The following is a 26,229-nucleotide window of genomic DNA, read 5'->3' on the forward strand; positions in this document are numbered from 1 at the left end:
ACCAAATTTTAGCGTCCTAGCCAGGCTGCCAGCGTCTCCTCCTTCCTAGGTGCTGTCTGGGCCTCCATTGTATGGTGAGCTGAGCTGGGTTAAGTTAGAGTCAGGCACATTCATGACAAGTTTTGAAGTAAAGTCCGTTCGTTTCCCCTTCTTCAGGGAGAACAAGAGGTTGCTTGCCACCAAGCTACTTCCTCCAGGGAATAACCTAGTCAGCGCCCAAGGGAGGGGGGGTGGGTCATGAACTGCATCTCAGCCTCCAGATGTTGACTAGTTGACGCTGCTGGCCTGATTTTACAAAGGCAAACAAAAGCAAGGGCCTTAAATTTTGGTCCTCTTTCCCCTCAGTGTGGCAGTTTCTCCGACAAGCTGCCCTTAGCCACCACCAGTCTCTCCGCTGCCTGCCACCACAGAGAGAGGAAAGTCAAGCATTCCTGATGGAAGCTGAGTCCCATACTTCCTGTTCCTGACAGGAATGGGGAGGTGGGGAGGGAGACGAAGAGGCTAGGTGTTCATTTCCTGGTGAGTAGGACAGATATGGCTGGCATTTTTGCCCTGCCCTGTGGTCATCTGAGAGGCAATTGGCTTTGGATCTGCTACTGGAGCAGTCACCCTGAGCTGTGAGGAGACAAACCAGCTAAAACGATAGAGGCCCAAAGAGAAAAGCATCTCGCCTCTGATACACCAGGTGTGCTTGGCCCTGCCCTGAATGTACCACTCGGACCTCCTGCTTCTACGAGAAATAACCCTCTGTTTATTTAAGCCCAATTTCCTGTTATTTGCAGCTAAAAGCATCTTTAACTTCCACAATAATTTTCTAGACTTTCAGCCGCCTCCTCCTCGATGAGCTTTCGGAACCTTTCCCTCCTTCTCAGGTCTCCTCCAGCCCCATTACTAGGGAAGGCGAAGCAGGCAGGAGGACAGGGAGGGCACAGCTGTCCGCTGTCATCTCCGTGGGTCTAAGACAAGGGCAGCATTTTTTTCCCCTGCGGCTCTCCCAGCAAGCTCTGAGGCTCCACTCAGACCACCCAGCAAGCAATCAGCCTTGCAATTACCCACACCAGTGGAAACTTCATTAGCCCACAGAGCTCACAGGCCGGGTTTCGTTTCCCACATAAGGACCAGCTAGCACACTGCAGGGAAGGAGAGGCAGGTCCAGGGTTCAAAGTCGCATCCTCGTATCGGAGCAGCAAATCTGCCTTCCCTCCCATTAATATGACTATTGGGGCCATAAAGATTTCAGAATGAATGTGTACATTATGAGTCAACAAACCACGCCGCCAAGCTGAGATGCATGGCCTGGTGGAAGCGGCAAAAACACAAGACAGTTTCCATCCTGAAGGAGAAATGCAAGTCACCTCAGACACCAACAAAGTATTGTCATCCGGTGTCATGCTCTCTCCGACCTCAATGCTGCCTCCTAATTCGTAACATGTGATTCATTTCCAGCCCAGCTCCCAGCTCTGCCTTAGGTGCTGAGGCTGCAAATGCAGCGAAAATGACCTCCTTCATCAGGAAGGTCAGGGTCCATGTGGCCGTAGGTGCTGGACATTGAAATGTCGTGATGCTGATGGCTGGTACCTATTCAGTGCTTAGGCCGCCCTGCTCTTTGATCCAAATGCTGAGATTAAACCCATTCCAAAGGACAGAAAACTGAGGTTTAATACCCAAAGTGACTCAGTCCATATCATATCATGGACAAATGGCAGCCATGAATTTGAAGCTGGCTCATATTTTACTGCCCCGCTATGATAATGTGGGTAGAAAAGGACGTTTGAAAAGATATGAAGAACAAGGTCAGACAATGGGGTTTGGTGTGACCTTGAGGCTTCTCCTGGGGACTGAGCAGTGGTCCCCATCTCAACCTTGAAGGAGGTCCTGGAAAGCTTTCGTGGTTCTATTTCACAGTGTAAAAAAAAAAAACTAGGCATGGGGGAGTGCTGGAAAGACATATGTACATGTGTTAAAATGTGTGTCTGCATTATGTATAATGTATGTGAGTAAAACCATTAAACATGCATACTATATAGGCCATAGGAGGCATTTGAAGTCTTAAAATTTGATTTATTGGTTTGAGGTGCCAGAAAAAAGGAAGCAAAATTTTAGGTGTAGCAATCTAAAACTTCCTTTTATGGAAGAAAAAAAAAAGCAAAAGTGCCCCAAAAATCGTGGCTCATGAGACAGTGAAACTTTGGACAGCCTTCTGCACCTCAGGGACCTTGCGAGTAAAGCAGAGACCATCTCCTGCTGTCTCCCAAGCTCAATGGTTGAGGCCTGGCTTCCTTTCAGTTACACGCCCAAAGCCTGTCAGACAATAACAACAGCACAAGACATGGCTAAAAACAGGCTTAACTAGAAACCTCTGAGCCACTTATGGAAATAAAAATACAGCACATAGAAACATAAGAATGGGGGGGGATAATTTTTGATGTGTTTCTGTGACTCGTTTTCACAGTTGTTTAAAGTTAAAGACTAGGTGACAGACTGGTAGACACATGGCTGTCATTCCAATCTGCAGGCAGAGGCAACAGTGAAGGGTGTGTCAGGTTTAAACTCTGGGCTGTAGCTCAGTGATGCTTGTCTGTGTACTAGGGCCTGGGTTTGGGCCTCAGTGTCATAAAAATAAACCAATAAAGCCACAAACATTGAGCTAAGCCATGCCCATGACAGGGTTTATTGGCTTCTAAGAAGTGAGGATATCGTGTCCCCATCAGTGATGGGCAGCCATGGGGCTTGTAGACCCTTTCTTAGACACAGCCTGTGAGAACATATCACACCCATTCTATACGATGACTTAATTTTGATAGGCTACCTTTAAAAAGAGCAGGGATGACTGCTCTTTACATGGTGTGGAGCAGAAGGACGTCAGAAAATGTCCTAAGAACTCCCTTTGCGCTTACCAAATAAAGTGTGAGAAGACACAGGAAGTGGAGCCAGGTGGAGGCCATCTTGCTATCTTCTCTTGGACTCCTGGGAGGGAAACAGAGATAAAGGACGTTGGCTACCAGACTGTCAAATCATATCTACACAACACTCAGAATCTTCGGGGGATATCCTGTCATCAACCTAACAAATGAGGATCCCAAGAGGCCAGCTCTCCACTGTGTGGAATGACCACTCTTCCAGAAACTTCTCTAGCCCTGTCCAAAGCAATACACCAGCCAATGCCCCAGATGGGCTCTGTGATTTCATTTCTGTAATTGCCTTTCTCCACGGGAGAGTCTTAAATCATAGGCATAACATATTCCTTTCACCCATTTTTGCTCCGCGTTTTGTTTTATGATTTTTATTTGTTCCCCCAAATGAGAAGATGTGCTGTAGCTGATGCCAGGAGAGCTAGGTCGGAGAATTTACACGCTTCAAAGCTGCAAATGCATGAGCTGCCTCAAGTGCAGGGAGGCCAAGGCTGTCTGCCACCCTCGGGACCTCGCCAGCCGCCTCCTCGGTCTTGTGACTATTAGTGCAGCCTGTGCGCTTCATTGCTCCTGAAGAACTCGCGCTCTTTCCCACCCTCCTCAAAGCTCACATTGCACAGAAATTTAACTTGCATCCTGACAAGTGGCATGACGAACTGATTCCAGTACTCAAATAAAATTCCCACCTGGCCTGCTAGGGAGCGTGGCTGCCTATGACTATACCAGACGGCCAAAGTCAAAATAAATAAAATTTGAAAGAACAAACAAGAAATCAAAGCATGTATTCATTTCACTAAAATCCCAAGCCAGTTCATTGCTGTACTTCGGGATTATAGATGATGCCTGATTAGTTCATCTGTTTATGGTTTTCTACGTTGACTATGTATTACTAATATCAATTGCATAGAAAAATAATTAAAACTTTATGGCCTTAAGAGGAACATGCTCTCCCATTTTAGCCTCACCAGAGCCCTGAGAGACAAGAACAACATATGTCATCACCTTCAGACCTCCTGGTTGAAAAGCCCTTTGAGTCAGCCCAGAGCGGGGCAGATGGTGGCATATAGCCAGGCCGCCCAGGCTGCTGCCCTATCTCAACCATAAGTAAACAATTTCACTGCTCCGTACCCCAGTTTCCTCATGTGGAAAATGCCTCATGATTACATAATGACAAGCGTGAAATAAAAAATAATAAGGAATTCTTGTCGGAATGTTAAGGATGAGGAAATCGGACTCAAAGTTGAGCAATCTGCCCGAAGCCCCTTAGGTCAGAAATGGCCTGGGCAGACGTCTCACAAAAGAGGTGAACTCCAGACTCCAAAACTCCAGAGCTTCCTTCTGTTTCTTCTTCTATGTGTATGTGGCGCGGCAGCGGCAAAGGCACACGGCCACGCAGGCGGAGGCATTTATACAGTGCACTGTCCTCACACACCATCTCAATTAAACACCCTCTCCTGAGTTCCCATGGCTATTTTAAGAAAAAGCTAGAATTATGATTCTTCTTGAGTCTTAGATTCCCTAGTTCCTTGACTGTTTAAAATTTAGCTTTTCTAACAGAATAAATGTGGTAGACATGCCAAATATTTTAGATTAAACTCATTATAATTAAATACACACAACGTGTTTCTTTAACTATCGAGGACTGCTTATTTGATCTGGGAAAACATTGAAACAAATTAAGAGTCTTCCATCTTCTAGAATAGTATGATAGGAAAGACAACAAAGAAATAGTAAGATAGAAAATACGTACATCCACAAATTCCTAATCTACAGATTCAACTAGCCACAGGTAAAAAAAAAAAAATACCAGAGGTGGCCGGGGGCATGTGTCAGCCTTACACACATGAGAAAGTTGTTTTTTATCATTCCCAAAGCCGGACAATGTAATGATTTCCATGGCATTACAACCAACCAGGCGCTCAGGCTAGTGAGATGTCCCAGACAGAAAGTGTGGTACTGAAAAATAAGATTGCCGTGAGTGAGTGACAAGAAACCATCATGTCAAGCCAAGTACAGCAGACTTGGAAGGCAAATGCTGAATGTTTCCCCATATATGCAAAACCTAGTCTTAAAATGCAATACGCCTGGTTGTGGTGCACACTCTAATCCCAGCACTCAGGAGGCAGAGGCAGGCAGATCTCTGTGAGTTCAAGGCCAGCCTGCTCTTCAGAGAGAGTTCTACATAGAGACAGGAAACAAAACAGAAAGTGATATATGTGTCTGTGCTTCTGTATTTCTGTGTTTGTGTTTGCAAGTCATGAAATTAAAAAGGACATTATGAGAGAGGAAGGAAGAGATTTAAGGGGTATGGGCGGTAGAGGGAAGTAGTATAGTGAAGAAGACGGACAGGAAGGGGAAAGGAAAACGGGAGCCAACCTTAAAAGTTAATTATTCTTAAACAAAAGCCAATTGTGCGTTAAGGTAATAGAAGCTGGCTTGGAGTGTACAGGAGGAGGCGGGTGGTTACCTACATGGCACCCTGTTACCTAAGGGCCTGCCTCTGGTATGTGTAGATGTTGTAGATACAAAAGGGGTCTTCATGGGTACCAAGGGGTGTGTGTTCTTAAGCTTAACCTTCTGTTTAACATGAGCAAAATGCACACGGCCAGTTATCAACCTACAGTTTCCTGATACGAGTGAAACCGAGCTGAGACACGGAGTCCTAGTCCTCAAATTCCTCCCCAGCCAGGACCTTCACAGGCTGTGCCCGCTCTCTGCACTTATCTGCCTCTCCCTCCCCACACCCTGGCAGCCCATGCCCTTTGCCCAGATCTGTGTCCTGCACGCTGATCTCCTCCCCACCTGCCACAGGCCTGGGGCACAGACAATGAACAGCAGGATTTGCTTAGCAAAGTCTCTGTGAGCGCCTTTCCCACTCTCCCTCTGCCAACAGCGTCCCGCTCATATACTGACAGATGTTCAGCCAGGCTTCTTAACTGCGCCAGATAGGACGCATGGCTCTGCCATTGCAGAGCTGGGCCCGGCTCGTCCTCCCTTCAGGAAGCCACCCTTGATCTCCAGACAGAGGCTTCTTCCTTCCAAACATCCTCATCTTCTTATTTATCATGTATTGACTGATTGATTTATCTATCCTTTATTTACTGGTAATACTGCCTCTAATAAAAAGTAAAGACCTCTGGAGTAGAGATCTTGCTACTTTTTTAACCTCCCAGAGTGCTCCGTACCATAACACACATAGAGTAAGATCTTGACAGATGTGGGTTAGGTTCCACAGTATTCATCACTCCCTAACACAGAAAGCCTATTAATTTGCCCTCACCTATAAGCCTTCAGAATAAATATTATTCTCATAAAAATAACTATTCACTAATTTGAGATTTAAAGCCTAATCTTCATGCATAGCACATTAATTCTTTTTTATTGATGAAAGGGGTTATTTCTCTGTTAAATGCAATGATAATTTTTGCTCCAATAAATGGTTGAAAAACAGTTGAAATATGTCCTCTTCCACTGAACTGATTTTTTTTTTGGACTCTTGAATCATTCAAAGAATGACAAAAAAATCAACATTAATAAAATGAACTTCTTATCATCGTCAAGGATAGTGATCCAAAGACACCTGTTCATCATTTGGACATGGCATTGCCACTCCCAGGACAGTTTCCTGTGGAGGGAGAAACAACCACTTGCCACATCTCTGTAAGGGGTGTCACGATGTATCTGAGGACAATCTTCCATGCCATGAAGTTGTAAGCCGCGTGGAGTCTGGAGACTGACTGGCTGGGGTTGGGCTTCTGCACTGGCTTCTGGCCCCTCGCTCACCAGTGAGAACTGGAAGAGTCAGGATTAATCCTGGAACAGGGCGTGCCATCCTGCAGCCTGGGCTTTCTCAGTCAGAGCTTTAAACGCCATTGGCTTGAACATCTCCTCTCACAGCCCGCTTTCTGGTTGCTCCACTCCTCAAGCAACAGCCCCCTCGTAGCCCTCAGATAGACCAGCGGGACTGCAAATGGAAGCCTTCCCCAGCGGATTGGAGCGAACTACGCCAAGAGCTTTGTTCTCTCACACAGGCCTTGCTCTTATTTCCTCTTTGCAGGAACATGACTCACTGGGTGACTCTCAGACCCTGGGTCATGAGGACTCTGACCGGAAACCACTGAAGCCGCCTGAAGGCACTGACATCCACTCACAGGACACTCAGAGAGACCACCTGAACAGAGCTTAGTGACCGTCCCATAACCCCGTGGCGTCTCCTCTGAAGGGATGGCCGAATGTCTGCTTGAAAATTTGGCTATTGTCAGGGTCTCCCTCAGGTGCAAAGACCGGTTCAGACAGTTCCTATGGTAACTATCTGAAAGGCCAAGCTTACTTGCAGTGACAAAGGTCAAAGGCCTGGGCTCTTAATGAGTTTTAAACAGAAGACCTCAGTCACCTCACCCAGCAGGTGGCTTATCAGGACCTTGACCTCAAATTGGAACTCTCTAGGAGACTTAACCAGTCCCCCAGTCCCTTGTAGCCCAGAAGTCACAGGCATTCCCGCAGACTACATAGGATCACAGCACAAAGACAGTCAGCACTTACTGGAAACAAACCACTCGGATCTGAGACTTGCATATGAATTATCTTTTTTCCCCCCAGAGGAACCCTATGAAACAGATATCCCATCATTTGGGATGAAAATAGCAAGAGGCTAAAGTCTGAGTGGTAAGAAGCTCATCCAGGGCCACCACACTGCCACATTCATCTCCAGGCCTGTGCTCTTAAGAGCAGACTCTTCTACCCGAGAGAATCACTTTCATACACTGCGCCCTTCCACAAATCTAAAAAGATTTTGCTTGTACTTCATGGTTGTTCTTCCTCTTCTTACACTAACGTGACTCACCCTCCCCTAACACACACACCTCATACCGAGCCAAGGCCAAGGTTGTGTCCATCTGAGAGATTCTGTTCTTGTCTAGAACATTGTTTGTATGTTGTTCTCTCCTCGGTCCCCTCTGAGCCTCACTCCAGGAGTCTCTGAATTTTTAACCAAGTCTATGTGATCCTCTGAACAGTGTATCTCCCTCCCAAGTTCATACGTCAGAGTGCTAACTCCCACCTTTCTTGACATGTGATCTCATGTTAGATTCTTCATAGAAAATGAAGTCAAAATGAGGACATCAGGGTGGGTCCTAATCCAAGATGGCTGCTATCCCTATAAAAATGGGGAACTTGGCCATAGAATCATGGACAAGAAAGAAGACCACTTGAACATGAAGGCAGCCATCTACAAGCCCAGGAGAGTAACCTGGGACAGAATTTCCTCCACAGACCACAGACCTAGGTCTTCAACTTGAGCTCCAGAAGCATGGATTCTGGTGCAGTCACTAGTTCCTAACTTTGACTGAACAAGGTGCTGCCATCCGAGGACAGGGTGGCCTCCAAGGAGACTTTTTAGTGCTAATACGTTATTGTACACATCATGGCATCCCCAAGGCGACACCAGGAGCACCCACATGAGCAGTTCTCTTGCTGGTCTCTAACGCTTCTAAAGGCTTTCTGTTCGTTGGAAACATTCTTGTCGTTTCTCTACTTCTCTGGGTAGTGACAGGAACTTTCTAGGTCTCCAACTTCCAAAGCGGTGGAAACTCAACATGCAAACATTGGCACGCACATGCACGCGCACACGCGCACACACACACCTGGTGAAAAGCTAAGTGCTATGCAAATCTTAAATAAGGTCAATCATCTTGTTTCGTTTGGCTTTTGGGGGAAGAGGAGACACAGTGGACTTTGGAATAACTCATCTAACACTGAGGAATGAGCCATGCAAGGAAGAAAGAAAGAAAGAAAGAAAGAAAGAAAGAAGGAAGGAAGGAAGGAAGGAAGGAAGGAAGGAAGGAAGGAAGGAAGGAAGGAAGGTAGGTTAGAAGGACACGAAATGAATTTATCACAGGGTGGTGTGGGCAGGAGAGGTTGTGACTGGATTCATAACACCAGCACGTCCGAGCAGCGCCGCGTAGCCCGTGCATCGTTTATTTTACAACTGCATTGTATATTGCAAAGAGCAGCATAAATCCTAGGGCAAGGCCAGATATGAATAAAGATCAGATGGAAAGCTGGCTCACACCATTGCTCACCGAGCCATGCCGAGGTCACCCATGCCCATCTTCTGCCCTGGCTCACAAATCACCAGCACCAGTTACATCAGTAAGTAGGAGCTGACCAGTTTGCACTCTTGACAAATCGGGGACCCAATTAACGCAGCTTTTAATCAGCTAGAAACAAGCACCCAGGTGTAAAATGGGGTCTGCTGCCTCACGCTGCAGACTCATGCTCCCGAGACAGAATCGGCGGTGCGGTGAGATCAAAGCTGAAGGAAAAGAACAGGAGGAAAGAGGGAGGAAGGGGGGTGACCACATCTAACCCAGGTCCCCACAAAAACACAAGCTTTTTGATCTCACTAAACTTCACAGTGTGGATAAGCTGGTCTCTAAATATGAGAATCGGGACTTAAGCATCCAAAATTGGCGGTGATGGTTTTATCAGCAGGTTTGAGATGAGATACATGAATTCACGAGAGGATAGGTAGTTCCCCTGGAGAAGCCAAAAGTGATTTAAATTTACATGATGAATTATAATAGGGATTGCTAACCTCTATTAAAGAAAAATAGAGCTCTCTGGAATATTTTCATGAGGAACATGATCACGGTCTCCTGGCTGGCTTTCTTTCCACCTAGCAGGCTCACAAACTAGACAAGGACAGGTACAGCTGTGAAGAAAAGGTCTGCACCCCAAGTCTGTGCTTGAATGAGAAGAAACCCAGAGATTCGGGTATTTGAATGCTTGATTCCCACTTGGTGTGCTATTTGGGGCGATGGTACAGCCTTGAGGGAGGAAGTAAATCACTCAGGGAGAGCCTTGGGGGTTCACAGCCTTGTCTGACTTTTTAGCTGACCCTCTGAAATGCCATCTTTCAGATTTTTGCTCTTGCCGCCTTGCCTAGTGCTGATTGCCAGGTCCCACCCAGTCCTTCCCATTGTGGGCTCCCCCTCTCTGAAGCCATGAACCCCAATAAACACTTCCTTCTCCGCTGTCCTGATATTTATCACAGAGGCAGAAAAATGACTGTTGAAGAAGGCAGCTAATACTCCAGCTCCCAGGGGAAGGTGCCCACAGTCATCAGACAAATGGGGGCTTTGATGTGGGCATAGAAACACGCTTCTTGTCAGGCAGTGGTGGTGCATGCCTTTAATCCCAGCACTTGGGAGGCAGAGGCAGGTGGATCTCTGTGAGTTTGAGGCCAGCCTGGTCTACAAGAGCTAGTTCCAAAACAGGCTTCAAAGCAGGAGGAGGAGGAGGAAGAGGAAGAAGAAGAGGAAGAGGAGGAAGAAGAAGAAAAAGAGAAGAAGGAAGAGGAGGAAGAAGAAAAAGAGAAAGAAAGAAAGAAAGAAAGAAAGAAAGAAAGAAAGAAAGAAAGAAAGAAAGAAAGAAAGAAAGAAAGATGCTTCTCACATAGCTCTGCATTCCCTGATGTGAACAGGTTATAGCCCAGGCTCCCTAGGAGAAGTACAGAAAAACTCCATATAGAACACTACCATGACCTAACAGAGAGAGGAATTGCTATTTCTCATAAAACATGCCTTGATATTTTTTATGAAGACTTCTTTTGTATCAAGCAGCGTTTCTTTATGTGGATGAAGCGTAAGATCACACACACTGAACTCCAAATTCAAGAAGAGATAAACCTAAATGCCATTCTATACCACAGGATCAAGATATTGAAGGATGTAAAAGAGTCACCATTTGCTATTGTACTAGTTAACTTGCAAGATGACCTTGAGGCAAGTACAACATACATACATAAGTAAGCAAACACATAGCCACGCTCAAGTGCAGGGGGCCAACGGTCTCCCTCCAGTGCTTACATCTTGACGATGACAAGCAGAGGAGAGGAAAAGAATTTAACTTAATTCTTCCTAATGAAGGGTGTCTAACCCTGAAAAGTTTATAGTGGATTGGATGTCTTTTAAAGCTTGCCTTAACTCAACATTTGCTAAAGCTGAGCACTTCGGGAAAGCTGTTCATTTGAATACAACAACCCTGTAATGTGGGTCCCTTATCATACAAGTCAGGAAACTAAGCTCAGGGAGGTTAAGGAAAGGTTTTGTTGACTGATTATAGAGACCCAAGAAGGAGCCACACGCTAGGCAGCAGGCATAGGAGGAAGACGTTCGTCTCTAAACGTCTTCCAAAACCCAGAGCTAGCATTCTGATTCCGTCCCGCTCAAGAACTGCGTGCGGCACTTGCCTAGCCTGCATGTGGTCCTGGATTTAACCCCTGGCATCAGAGAAAAAACATACCTACAAGTCATAAGCTTTTAAATGTGCTAAGAAATTATTGAATCTTAATATCTTGGATAAAATTCAAATTGCCATCATTACGGAATATTTTTAAGAAAATTAAGGTTTTCTCTCACCACCAAAGCAACTACCAAGTGTAGCCTAATCTGTTACATATTGCTTACATGAAACATATCTGTTGTAATACAGTTAATAGTTGAGCTACTTGGTGACTATCTGATTGTATTAAGTCAATGTATCTCAAGGCGAAGTAAGCATTACTGTTGGGTCTCATAACTTACAAATGGCATTTATATCTGTCCTCAAGAAAATTCTCTACATTTTTGTCCCTTGTTTAGGTAGTCAATGGCTAGGCCAAAGACAGGCTAAATCCATATAAATTAAACACCAGACATTTCTGAATGAATACAATCTTATGCCAACAAATTAGTATTTCCCCTTCTCTATGCCGTGTTTACTTGTGGACCTTATGAAAACATAACAAAACCATGCCCATCTTTGCTTCCCAGAGTTACCTCTCTAGACAAAGTGGAGCATGTTTTCTTTCTCGGTCCATCCTTTGATGGTAGGACACTAGTTATACTTTGACTTTCATACGAGAAAGAAGTTACTGTGCACGTGATGGCCCGTCTTCAACAGTAGTGGCTTCCTTCAGGGCTTGTCTGAGTGATCTCCAAACCTCAAGACTTACATGGGAAGCAGCTGAGGGACTTCTAACCATTTTGTGCGCTATCAGAACCCAATCACTTTATCATCTGAATTATGTCAGATCCCATGTTCTTAGCATAACTTTGTGTGTGTGCACGTGTGTATGTGTGAATGTGTGTGTGCACAATGTAGGAAGATGATCTTTCTGAAAGGTGTGATTTTGCACTCCTATAATCCCAGCATGCACGAGAATGACAAGCTAAAGGGTGGCCAACACTACAGCAGCGAGTGGCCATCTGAAAAGACTGTTTTCTGCGGCATTACTGCTTTTGTCTTCTACAGAGCAAACAGCAATGCCTCAGCTTGGCCTGGCTCAGTTACCCAGACTAAGCCGCTGTTCACGGAGTGTCTACCATTGCAGTAAGCACTTTACCTAAGCATTTGCTGATCATGATCCCCCATTTAGACAGGCTATATGTTATCTAAATGGAAAAGATCAGGGTTCAGAGGGCATAAGGACTCTGCCTCATGTGCTCTAGCCAACCAAGGATGAAACTGGCCCAACCCAACCGGACCAACCCCAAAGACTCATAAAGTATATGTCCCACAGTCAACTGTAGACTCCCAGGAAAAGATCCCTTTCATTTCTGTAGAAAACCTCCATGTTGCCTGTTTTTCTTGTCATCTGAATGTGTACTCTCTTCTTTTAAACAATGCCTTGCTGAACTTACATCTTTATAGGAAAATTAAGACAGGAAAGTGTCAGAGAAGGCACGGCCTGAGCAGTCTGGTTGGCATACCCTACTACGGGAGCCTTTGTTTTATATCTATAAAGTTGCCTGTAATCAAGAAACACAGGCAATGACCAAAACTACAAAGATTGATTCCAAGTGACACATGACGTCTCAAGAGTCTTTCACGAGCAAATAATCCATCAGCCATGAGGGGAAACAGAAGGCAACACACACAAATGCACACATACTCACACACACACACACACACACACATATACTCACACATACAAACACACACTCACTCACAAATACATACACACTCACACATACTCACACACACACACACACACACACACAGTAGCAGCAGTAGCAGCCTCCCTTTCCCAACTGTGTGGCAGGACTGGTTCTCTTCCTTTAATTCTTCTTCTAGAACTTTCTTTTTTTTTTTTTTTTTTTTTTTTTTTTTTTTTTTTTTTTTTTTTTTTTTTTTTTTTTTTTTTTTTTTTTTTTTTTTTTTTTTTTTTTTTTTGAGACAGGGTTTCTCTGTGGTTTTGGAGCCTGTCCTGGAACTAGCTCTTGTAGACCAGACTGGTCTCGAACTCACAGAGATCCACCTGTAGAACTTTCTTTAAAAGTCTTCTTTCTCCTCCGTGCCTCCCCTTCCCACCACATCCCCGTCTGTCCTAAGAATCAGACACTGGATTTGTCTTCTCTGAGGAGTCGACAGAACCATCTTTAAAGACATCTGAGCGGCATTACAACTTATGAGACTAAGATCCTAACTCCAGTTCCTAACAGCCGATCTCTGTAATCGAGATGCTAATTACAAAGAACGGCTGGCTATTACTATCCATGTACACCTCATAGTCATGAGAAGGGACTGTCAGAGAAAGAAACTGTGTCCTCCCCAAAAGCTAACGACAGTAGGAACAAGGGCCTTTTCTAGGTGTAGCTCTGCACCTTGAAGAATACATGTATCCAGTCCTCCTTAAGTTCCCCCCACCCCACCACATAAGTTATCCTTCTTTTAAAAAAAGATCACTGACACAGCCACGAAGACCAGCCACCCTACCTTCTGTAAGTAAGGAAATGCTGCCTAGAAGTCGTCGCCTTCCATCCAGCTGTAGACACCAGGAGAGCTGGAGAGCGCCGCAGACACTTCCTCTACCTCTGTTCCTCTGGCCTCTCCCTTCACCTCCAGTCAAACAGTGAAACATTAACCACAGACATTTTTATTGATCCCTGAGAGACACTGGGCACCATAAAAGGTATCATTACGTTCAATCCAGGAAAGAAGTTACTTTATCTGCCTCAAAGTTCCATTCATACTGAGCATGCCTCCTGACTGCTTGGCTGGGTTGTAATTGGTTTTTTTGTTTAATACGTGAGCAAATTAGAAGTTAGAAGGATGAAGCTGTGTATTCAGCTGTCTCTGGAGTGAGATCCCTGCAACATCCAAGAGGGTCGTTTTCCTTTCACGCCAACGCTAGTGTAATACCTGCGAAGCAGACACTGCAACAGGTATGTGCATAGGTTCCCTGCAAATGCAAAAGGCAAGGTACCAAGTCTGGTGACAATGCAGTCCCCTGACAGCCACAGGCAAGAGAGAGTGTAGATGGTCCAGATGGCATGCTCTGCACGTGGCTGTAGACTTCTGAAAGCCAAGAGGGTTCCATGCAAAGACAGCAAAAGCTTTTCCCCAAACACAAGCTGCACGCACGCGCGCGCACACACACACACACACACACACACACACACACACACACACACACACACACACACATCAGGGAAGAGTCTTACCTAAGATTCTTCCAGTCTTACCAAGTATTCCAGGCAAAATGCTGTAGAATAGTTTGGAGGGGTTTTGTTTGTTTGTTTGTTTTTGTAACTAATGCCACAGATGTCTTAAGTCAAGACTTCATTCTGAATTCCCACACTTCAGTGCCTAGGGAAGTCAATCTGAAAATGTGAAGCCGTACCAGTCAGAGGTCCCATATGTCAAACTTTGTCGTGTTTCTGGGGACCTTCTGAAGCTTGTCTGGTTGTCATCTGAGCTACCATTGCCTTTTCCTTCTATTGCTGGCTTCAGGACCCTGAAAGGCCTGGCCTGCTCTTGGCGGAAGCCCCCTCTCTCTAAGATCTCCTGAGCAGCTTGCGTGAGTCGGCTGAACCGCTGACAGACAGACGGACAGACGCTACATGCTGAGCATCCGAGAAGGGAAAGGACTCCATTGCACAGCAGTGGCGGCCTCTGCAGAGGAGCACAGGGTCCAGGAGCGGCCCTTCCTCCTCAGCCTCGCTGAGCTTGGAGAAGTCAGAGTAGCAGGCCAAGAACTTCTCACGTTTTTACCATCTCTGCTCTCCTGTCAGCCAGATAAAATGACCACAAAATCAAAAAGCCTCAGCCTGTTTCACTTCCTGGAATCAATCAGTCAGACCACCCACCCCCCCCCTCGCAGAACGCTCTGGAAGGAGCCAGCTTCTTGCCTAGTAATCTTTTAATAATGTGTGTAAAGGGTAATTTTTAAGTCTGCAAAGTGTTTTTTTTTTTTTTTTCAGAAAAGGCACAGATGGATAACTTTCTAGATCACCGTTGTTTTCAGTCATAATGCCACGCTGCCGTGCCCATGGCATGTGGGCATATCGGTCAAAAGTGTCTTCTCAAGTCGTAAATAGATTCCAGCTTAGAGACAGCAAACAGAGCAGGAAAGGATTTGTGTCTGGGTGGAGTCACATAGCCCGGGCACCACTGTTAGACCTCTGTCCTGCCGTGTCTGCCTGATTCCAAACCCTGGCAGCATCCGCACCTGAACTCTTCTCTTCCAGCGCCGTAGGAATAACAAAGTGAAACCCCCATGGGCTGTTCTTCCTGGGAGATGACCATGACCCTGCCTGTGTGCCCCAATTTCACATTACTCCTTCCCTTGGCTCCCAGCCCAGAGTCAGTTGACTTAACTCTGAAAAGTCCCAAACAGCCCTCCAAGTGGCACGTCATTGAATTTCTGGACTGCTGCTTCCTTTGTTCTCTGAAACAGTGGGTTCGTGTGGACCCAAGAGACATGTCAATGTTCGTCAGAACAGGTATTCTTCCCGAATAACTCCAAAGAGTGATGATTCGTGTTGACTAATACATGGGTCAGAGATAACAGGAGTAATACCTCTTAGTGATAGCAGGAATAAGGATAAAATAAGTGATAAAAATTAGTGTTTCTTTCTTTAAAAGCGAAGGACATAGGATTTTTACAATGAAAGCAACTGAATAGGGATGGAGAAATAGTTCAGTCGGCGAAGTGCCTGTTGTTCAAGCATGAGAACTAGAGTTTCACCTCTTCCACCCATGTGGAAGGCCAGGCATGGCCGCAGGTCCTTGTACTCCCGGAACCGTGGAAGTAAGGTCACAAGAGCATCTCTGGACTCTGTTGGCCAACCAGCCTTGCCTAATCGGTTGGCTTTTAGTCCCAGTTGGAAGACTGTCTCAAATAAACAGACTCCTGAGGTACACACACGCATACATATTCACACAAACAAAAACGTGCATACACACATGAAAAATTAATATTCATATAAAAAAGTTTAATTGTTAAGTACCCTATACAGGGAATAGTGTTCCTCCCACAAGCCATAGGTTGCCAAAACAAAAAGCCCAACATGTAGTGTAGGGTAAGTTATTGGTCATGGGTATCAGAGACTCCCCAAGAGATACAGCCTATTGCTTAGCTGCTCTCCAGAACTTTACACTGAAGACTCCACACACTTGGGTCACAGGACGTGGAGAAAATGAAGTTGGTACTAACATGTAATCTTTCTCTCTGACAGCTACTTTTAAATGTACTAGAAGCTGCCATGCAGACTTCTGAAGGAGAGAAGTCACCAAGGGTGTCACCGGCTGTGAGCCCTGAGAGCTATAATAACAATCAGCATGGCCAGATACGCTCCTGGCCACAAGAGGCACACACGTCACAGGGGTAACCAACCACTGTCCGCCTGCACTAGTTAGCCACACAGAAGCTAACACATAACCTAGCACTGAAAATCAAGCCAAGAGCCCAGGGTTAGGAGACTTGTAAGGCCAGCGGTAAATCTATTATTACTGTTTTGCTAAATAAATATATTATCAAACTGACGTCTAAATTTTTCTCTCTTTACCCATAGATTAGTGCAGTTCTCAGACCTCAGAGAAGTTTATTTGTGCAGTGAGCAGAGGCTAACTCAGAAACTAACAACCAAAGGGCAGAGACTACTCCCGAGTGCTCAGCCACACATAAGACACCTGTATCCCTCTCACCCTAAGGCTCAGGGACCATAGCAGGGAAAGGGGTTGGGGAGATCGTCAGAGCCAGAGATCAGGGAGGCCCGGAGTGAACTAGTGTCTACACATGGAAGGAGAGCTGCACTCGTGAAATCACAGCCCCTGTGGTCGCCTGCACAGGGTCAAGCTACACAACATACCAGCATGGAGGCAGAGTGGCTTAGGAGCCCCTGTGGACAATTGCTGGTTTCTGGAGAAGGGAGAATCTCTGGCAGGGTGTGGTTCCTGTACTCCAGGGATGCCCAACATTCATGAGTATATGAGCAGCACACGGGACTTAGTGAATCTTACAACACACACGTATGCACACAGCATGCATGCACACGCACATGCACACACATGCACTCATGCATGTGCGCGTGCACACACACACAATAGAGGACAAGAAGTTGGGGAGTACCTGCTGGGTCTGAGAGGAATTAGGGGAAAAGTGGGGTGCATATGATTAAAACACATTGCATACATATGTAAAATTCCTGAAATATTCTTTAAAATATTTTATTTTTAAAGATAAATAAACAAGAGGGTATGAAAATACTTTTAGCAGGGTGGTGGTGATGCATGCCTTTAATCCCAGCACTCAGGAGGCAGAGGCAGGAAAGTCTCTAAGTTCAAGGTCAGCCTGGTCTACACAGAACGGTCAGAGTTACACAGAGAAACCATGTCTGGAATAAAGAAAAAAAATGCTTTTAATTATAGATAGGTTCATGAAGGTGAAACATTTTAGCACTTTTGTCTGTAATGATAGTTTACCCACTTCTCTAACATTAGCCATAGAGATTCCATAAATAAGTCCCATTTACTGATAAAGTTAGTTAGCAAAGAAATTATAGGTAGACTTGCAGGACAACATGAAAACTTGGAATTGCTCTTAAATGTTTACAGTGTGGTGCATTTCTGTCGTATTTCTCCTTTATAACTCAGTTATAATAATGAGTGCTGATAGTTTTTATTTCCAAGCACTTGAAATGTTTTTCTAAACCATGAGTTACATACGATGTATCAGCTTGCCGACACTTGCCTTCCCTAGCACACGTACGGAGAAATATTTTAATTACTTTACTATCTGCCCTGAATCTGTTAAAACGATGACAAAAAAAAAAAAAAACCACAAACTCTGCCATCCATAATCTCTTAGGAATCACTTCTTAGACCTGAACGCCTATTGTTATGTGATGTTCTGAACACCAAGCTTGCTCTCCTACAGCCTCGAGCAGCGGGCAGGAGCGCAGACACAACCACTCTGCCCACCTTCCCAGTTACAGTTTACCTTATTTCTGCCCCACGCCTTTTCAGTTGAAAGAAGCAAAACTAATTTCCTGCCAATCAGTACTTTAACCTGAAACCAAATCTTCCCTAATTCCTTTCCCTGCCTGGGACAGGATCTACTTTGTGAGGAACTCAAACAGAATGGTTTCCACTTTCCCAAAGTTCTTAGACCTGGTTCTGAGTTTATGCCAAGGCTTGCTTTGTTGTTGCTGCTGCTGCTGCTGCTGTTGCTGCTTGTTGTTTCGGTTGTGGGAAATTTTCTGAACCAGATTACCAGAGGGTGTCATTAAAGGAATTTAAAGTGTGAGCTAATACCACTGAACCGTGCGTACGGCTTGTCTGAGTCTCTGCTCTGCTGCTGTGGAGAGACACCATGATCAAGGCAGCTCTAGCTCCAGCAGTTGGCTGGGGCTGGCTGACAGTTTCCGAGATTTATTCTGTTTTCATCACGGCAGACAGCGTGATGGTGCCCAGGGCAGACATGGCGCTGGAGAGGCAGTTGCGAGCTATCTCCTGATCTGCAGGCAGAGAAAGAGACAGACTCTGGGCTTGGCATGGGCTTTTGAAACCTCAAAGCCCACCCCAGGGACACACTTCCTTCACCAAGGACACACCTCCCATTCCTTCTAAGTAGTGCCATTCCCTGGTGACGAAACATTCAGATCTACGAGCTTACAGAGACCATTCTGATTCAAACCACCACACAGCTGTTGAAAAGCTTGTAGCTGAACTGTCCCTAAAAATATTAAATTGAGAACTTTGGGGGGCTGGAGAAATGGTTCCATAATTGAGTATGTATACCACTCTTCGAGAGGGCCGGAGATCAGTTCCCAGCAACCACATCAGATAACTCAACAACCACCTGTAACTCCAGCTCCAAGAGCTCTGCCAACCTCTTCTGGCCTCCTTGTGTAAATGCACTTATATACACAGACACACAGACATACACAATCAAAAATAAATTTTAAAAACTCTTTACAATAAAAAATGAAGTTGGAAGCGAATAACAAAAACCCAAGCCCCGCATCCTCCTGGCAGATATAGACCCAGTCTGCTGTGCATGCCACGGGTATTTGAATTATCAGTAATCACCAATCCACCAAAGTCCTTAACTGGGCCCCTGTTAGCCAAACGAAGAAACTGGGGAAGGGCCTTGGCTATTGAGCATTCGTATTCCCAGCTGTGCACTGGAGAGATGCCCACTGGTCCTTCAAACCGGAAGCGTTTCTGAAGCCTATCTTACATCCTGAGGGGCTGGCTCAGTAGGTCTAGGTCCTGGGGAACTGACATTGTCCCAACATTCTAGATTTCTGACACAGGTGGCGGAGGCCCTCTAGCTTAGTACTAAGCTCTGTGCTAGCTTAGTACTCTATCCATCAGTAAACTCTCTTCAGCAAGACCTGCGCGTGCTGAGGTGTTTTCCTACCCCAGAGGACCCATTTCCACAGAGATATCTCTGACAACAATCAAGCCAGATCTGACACACAGAGCATGCCCAGCCAGCCACAAACATTTCTTCTCACAGTCCAGATAAACACTTGGTTTGACCTTGCGTCTTCTTTAAATTCTGATAGTGATCGTGGTTTTCTGAGACGGCTTGTTGGGTTCACCAGGCAAGCTGCTGCTTACGTCTAACCAAGGGCTCTTATCTTTGCATCTGACATCTTCCTCAGTCCCCACACAGCGACACCACTTGCCAAGACGACCAACCGCTGTCTTGTGAAAATCAGGATGTCACTCTCTCAGCTGTGCTTTTGTGACCTCTTGCTGAGTCACCCTTTCCCCAGGGTGACCACAGCAAACTGTCCTGGCTTGTCTTCTGCCTTTGGAGACAGTCCATTGCCGCTGCTTACGTGGGACTCCTTGGGTCCAATCCAGATTATCTTGCCTTGGACCTCACTCTGGTAGACTGGATGTACCAAATTTCTCTCTCCAGTTCAGGTCTCTCTTCTGGTCAGAATCTGGCCACCTATTTACCCACAGCTGTACCTACATCCCATAATCACAACGAAGTCCGCAATCCACAATTCACAATTTTTTAAAGGTTTATTTTTTATTATGTGTGTGTGTGTGCACACACGCATGTGTGCATTTGTGTGGGGGTGCCAATAGAGACAAGAAAAGTGCATCAATCCCTAAAGCTGGAGTTAAAGACAATTGTGAACTCCTCCGTGTGTGTGCTGGTAACCACACTCCAGCTTTCTGCAAGAGCAGCAAGTTCTCCTAACCGCTGAGATATGGCTCCAGCTCCAACCTTGCTGTCCTGCGTCCTCTAAAACACATCCCTTCTTGCACGCCACCCCTTCGTGATGGTGCTGGCAGCACTCATGGCTCACGCTCGGCCAGCCACACGCTATAACTGGCTTGTTACTCTTGACCCTCACAGGGTTATTCTCTTCTGTGTCACTAAACCTAATAACTCAGGAGACCAAGAAGCCAAACTGTCCTCCCCTTTGCCTTCCAGTTCAGTAAGTCCCCACATCAACCCAGGAGAATTTCCAAAGAGTCACTCTAACTTAGAACTGGAATTTTCCAGTTGCTATATGACAGGGACTGAAATATCACAACTCTATCCCTTCCCGCCCTAGCTTCCTGGATAAAGGAAGCCTACCCACTAAAGGAAGGAGGAGGCACTTTGCTGGGTCAGATTCCTATAACACCACTGGGTACATGCTGAGGCCCAGTAAAAACCCACCCGACTTAACCTTGATTGGGCAGGCATACTTGAGAAATGCCTTTTATTCTGGAATCTTTCCAATTCTGTTCCTCCAGTCATGAGAAGTACAATTTCATAGAACCAGGATTGTATCCAACCAGACCTACAAGACAGAGGTGGCTGAACCTCTTTTAAATAACCCAGTAGGCTGGGCAGTGGTGGCATACACCTTGAAGCCTAGTGCTTGGGAGGCAGAGACAGACTGATTTCAGTGAGTTCTGGTCTACAGAACTAATTCCAGAACATCTAGGGCTGTTACACAGAGAAACCCTGTCTTGAAAAACCAGATAGATAGATGGATAGATGATGGATAGATAGATGATAGATAGATAGATAGATAGATAGATAGATAGATAGATAGATAGATAGATAGATAGATAGACAGACAATAGATAGATAGATGATAGATAGATAGATAGATAGATAGATAGATAGATAGATAGATAGATAACCACAGTACACCAAAGAAGACCAATAGCAGTTAACACATCATGGACTAAATGCCAGCTGTCTTTCCCACACCTGTAAGGAGTTTGCTTCATAGACACAATGATTTTCACTTGGAGTTTCTGAACCTTGGCAGCATGCAGTCATGGGGACTCAGGCTGTTCTGGGTTTTGATGAAATCTGTCAGACTGTTCTTTTTAAGTCTCCTTGATTCTGATCTATGGGGATATTAAGACCTAGCAGGCTAAATGTCTACCTGCTACCAGGCACTTCTGCAATTGTTCACATATATTATCTTGATCAAGCTTCACAATTAAAGACTTGAGGACAAGGAAAACACAAGGACATTTTTCTAAGGTTTAGGCCAAGCTCACTTTGCTGGGTTACCACAGCAAGAGAGGGACGAGTGGAAAGAGCTGGAGGCTGGGCTTTCTCTGACTATAATAATGTACTGTACAGATCTGCCATTCGGCTGGTGCCAGGGACTACTGGAATTATACAAGGCTAGCTCAACTAGAAGAGAAGCGGTTCCGAAGAACCGACTCAAAGCGGCACAAAGGATCTTGACTGTGGAGCTGGAGGACTAATTGCTCAGGAATTAGTCCAAATGAAATGTCAAATGTCTGACTGTGTCCTCCGTGAGGAAGAGCTTAGGAACAAAATGCAATAGCTTTAACAGACTCTTCAGCTGCCCCAGACACCAGACCGTCACCTGCCGAACCGAAACACCATTCTGAAACATGTAATAGTAAAACAGGAAATCACTGCCACTCTTGTACAGAAACAAGATTTAAGGTAAAAAGAGAAGATGATTATTAAATCAACAAAGGGCAAAAAAAAAAAGGCCTACAATACTAAATTTAAAATATTAGCAAGAACTCATGATAAATTTAATCTTTAGTATTGTTATCAATCCCTCCCACTGAAGAAGACTAGATGATTACCACGGGCTGGGAAGATGGTTCAGCAGGCAGAGCGCCGGCCATGATACCATGAGGGCCTGAGCGTGGACTCCTAGCACCCAATAACAGTCAGACATGGTTGCACATGTCTACAACCCTAGCCCTGGCGAGACAGAGAGGAGAGCACATGGTCAAAGCTTGCTAGTAGACAGTCTAGCCGACAGAGGAGCAAAGAGCCCGGTGAAAGACCGTGTCCCAAAGGAGAAACACTGGAACATGAGGCAGATTTTCAGGTCATCCTGTAACTGTGTGGACCCCCAGCTGAGCTGTGTCCTGCCCCATCAGTGGGAGGCAAGGACAGAAGCTGGGGGCAGAGCAGTCAGAGGAGAATGGGAGCTCAAAGTGGCTGTCCTCTTCAGACTGGGTCTGGGGATTTGCCAGTACCATGGGGATGTCTCAGGGCTATAGAGAGCTCTGTCTGAATCTCTGTGACCTGACAACAGAGTTACAAACCTTTACACTAACTACAGCCTGTGAGTGATAGTCTGTAGACCATGCAGACCATGCTACAGCCTCCTCTGCCATGGTGGGCAGAGCACTGTTTTCTAAATAAGGAAGTGCCTAATATAAGAAGTTAGATCAAAGTTAGTAGCTTTCCCAGCCTCATGTGCCCCAGGTGGGTGGTCTAGCCTGGAAATTCCCTTCGCTGCTCTCTGGATTTGGTGAACAATGGGACATGGCTGGTTGGTGTCTCTGCACAAAGGTCACACACAGAGGAGTTCCTGGTAACCATTCTAATCCCTGAACCCAAAAGCACCCTTGCCATCCAGCAAGGCCAGTGAGTCAGAAGACAGCTCACAGTCCAGACAGAGCAGCCCTTTCATCAGAGCAGGCGGTAGGAACAGTCAAGGGGCTGGACATACGCTGAGAGAGAGGGAAGAGGAGGAAGCACGGTCCCAGCTCCATGTATCACTTTTAAACAGACCGTGAACAATATTCTAGACAAACGCGGTCCCGTTCCCCGTGCAGCAAGTAACACAATGATCGATCAGCAGCCCGCTGATGAGAAAGCAGTGACAGACGCAGGGGGAATTTGATGACCGAAGGCAGCGTGGTACCAGAAGAGGCTTATGACTCATCATCACAGTGCAGTTACGCCCACAGAGACAGGACAGTGAATGCATCTCACTGAATTAACCTGAGAAACTGTCCACAGCAGTGGTCATGTGTCCGTCACAGAAACAGAGTACCCCAGCACCCGGAAGGCCACACTTCTCAGCCGTGCTGACTTCTCTGCCTCTGGGATCCAAGCAAGGTCATCATACCCACTTCTCACCCCGTGGACTGGGGAGAATCAGACTTATAACTCGCCTGGAAAGAATGTGCTATTAAAAGAGTGGAAGGCAGACTTCCCCTAAGACTGCATTGTTCCTAGGAAGAATACTGCAGGGCAGGTGGGAGCCACAGAGATGCTCACTGAGTCAGTGAGGGCTGGGCATCTAGAGCTTTTATGATGAAGAAGTCATTTCTGCAGGGCTAAGGGGGTAGCTCCCTTGAGAAAGTGTTTGCCTTGCAAGCGAGATGACCTGAGTTCAATCTCCAGAACCCATGTCAAAAGCTGAGCATGGTGGCACATGTGTGTAAGGCCAGCAGTGGGAGGCAAGACACACATATCCCTGTGGCGCTCCAGCCTGCCAGACTAACCTATCCGGTGAGCTACAGGCCAGGGAGAGACCCTGTCTAAAAATATATATAAATGGTGGTCAGCTCCTTGGAAACAACATCCAAGGTTGACCTGTGGCCTCTACTCGCGTGTGTGTGCGCACACACACACAAATACACACAGTGAAATAGCACATTCAAGGGGCTTGACTATGCCTTGGTAACTACTATTGTGATCATATTACACTACACTGATGGTAGAAGTAGATTGATAAGAATTGACACGTGGCCGGGCAATGGTGGTGCACGCCTTTAATCCCAGCACTCGGGAGGCAGAGGCAGGTGGATCTCTGTGAGTTCGAGACCAGCCTGGTCTACAGAGCTAGTTCCAGGACAGGCTCCAAAGGCACAGAGAAACCCTGTCTCGAAAAACAAACAAACAAAAGAATTGACATGTGTTGTCTTTTGTCTTCAAAAGCAAAGTGGGGATATAATATTCTGCAGATCCATAGGTTCATCTCTGGTTGCACACACTGTGAGCAGGGCTCAGCTGGTTGTACGTCAAGCCCATGCAATCCCGTGCAACATAGAACAACCCTATATATAGTTTTGGGGATGCTTCTGGTAAGCATGCCCATGTGTCCCAACCCACCACAACCTTGGACAGTTGTCATCTGTGGGGGCTTCTTACTATAGCCCTGAAGAGGCCAACACGCAGCCAATTTCAAGGCTCTTGTTTCTGCCCAGGTGAGCGTAGGTAGTGGGTGCTGCCGTCGACAGCTAAAAGGTTTCAATCTGCTGAGACGCAGCCAGTCACTAACACAGCTGTACTGTGCCCCCAGCTGGTTCCAGACAGTGGCAGGACACATTGGCAGTGCCCCTTAAAAGGCTGTGTCCTCGGTCTGGCTCAGACGTGTTCCCATTCCCAGTTGGTTCTCAGAGATGGAAACATCAAGGGGCTGATTGTCACGGAAGCTCTTGCTGTCCGACTTGAAGGTTCCTGCTGGGATCTGTGCTGGGAAGGCTGTCTCACGACAGGTCTGTCACCTGCCACTACCCTACTATATCAAGGGGGAAAACACATCCTTTCTCTCCTCTCTTCTGCAGCTGGTCTTCAGTAGTAGGCAGGGGGCTAGGGAGAGGCTGGGTGCCTGGCAGAATACCCAGGTACAGCTGTGATGGGCAACCTTCAGTCCATGGAACGGGACTCAACCAGGGTGGGTAAGGGATGACAGATCCTGCACAGCATCCCCTAGGGAGAGTGGCACGGGAGGGATGCCTGCCTTCCTCCCTCAGCCAGCCAATGTACAGTCGCCAACGCTCTGAACACCCAGCTAAGCTGAAAACAGTACGGGAGACAAACCTCTGCCAGAGCAGAGCCACAGAGAAGAACCCCAGGCCCTTAAATGCAAAAATAATAATTAGAAAGCGGAACAGTGGCACTTTAATTCTGAAACCACATCACCGGCAATAAAGCAATAACTGGCAAGGACTCATGGGAAGAGGATATTGTACCAGGAAAAGAAATAATAACGATTCATTAACTCATCCAGGTCTGAAAGCAGCAGGCTCTGAGGTGCATGATGTCATCCTCAGACTTCCAGACAAGCACCCTCAGATCCAGGGGCTGGAATAAACTCACACCAAGTAACGGCACCAGTGGCAGGCTATGGCCGGGAGATCTGACTCTCAAGGCAAAAAGCTTAGCCGCTCTGCTGTCCTGTGTTCTAAATACGTAACTACTGAGAGATTAGGGACATCATAGGGGTTCTACTGAGAAACTGAAGTGGGATGTAGCTGGTTTTCATACAGGGAGATCTCCTTTTAACTCAGCATCTTCCTTAGGTTTGCAGGGTTTAGATTTTAACCATGCCGTAGAGACCGTCCTGCACGGCACGGCAGGCAGTGAGCCATCTGTTCCGAGGTCAGTGGCTGTATGGTTTTGAATGTACCGGTTGAGAGTCTCACGGTTGAGTCCTGAGGAGAACAGCCCACAGCCCGTGGCTAACTGAAGAACTCAACCAAAACCAGAGTCCACCTTGCATACTGCAAACGGCCAACGCCCGGAGCAGTGACCATGGAATCTGGGGGTGACTCGTGAGGGAAAAAGACTGGCACCGATGGCTGGGGCAGTGTCTCGTGCCCAGTTCCAGTCGTCTGGTCTGTGCTGTGAACGGTTTGAACCATCCCCAAAGAGGCTCAGATCTTTAGTAAACACCTTGGGTGCTGATGTTTCCCTTGCTAAAGAAAGCATAAAAAGCAGGGGCTTAAGACATGGGGTGGGGGCGGAGTAGAAGCAACCCTCTCCTGCAAGAGCCTGAAGGAG

General features: G+C 46.3%; 1 protein-coding gene across 1 annotated transcript in view; it reads right to left on the reverse strand.

The window, feature by feature from the left end:
• Positions 1-13,799, reverse strand: part of Cdh17 (cadherin 17) — a 48,907-nt gene extending 35,108 nt beyond the window's left edge. Inside the window, exons 1-2 of the mRNA XM_050118755.1 lie at positions 13,671-13,799; positions 2,898-2,967 (exon numbers count right to left, since the gene is read on the reverse strand). Coding sequence (XP_049974712.1) covers positions 2,898-2,945 — 48 coding nt within the window. The 5' untranslated portion in view covers positions 2,946-2,967; positions 13,671-13,799. The remainder of the gene's footprint in view (positions 1-2,897; positions 2,968-13,670) is intronic.
• Positions 13,800-26,229: the final 12,430 nt, after the last annotated feature.

Source organism: Alexandromys fortis, unplaced genomic scaffold (genome assembly GCF_014885135.2).
Source record: "Alexandromys fortis isolate MF-2015 unplaced genomic scaffold, M_Fortis_MF-2015_v1.1 scaffold_18, whole genome shotgun sequence".
In the NCBI taxonomy this organism is placed as follows: domain Eukaryota; kingdom Metazoa; phylum Chordata; class Mammalia; order Rodentia; family Cricetidae; genus Alexandromys; species Alexandromys fortis.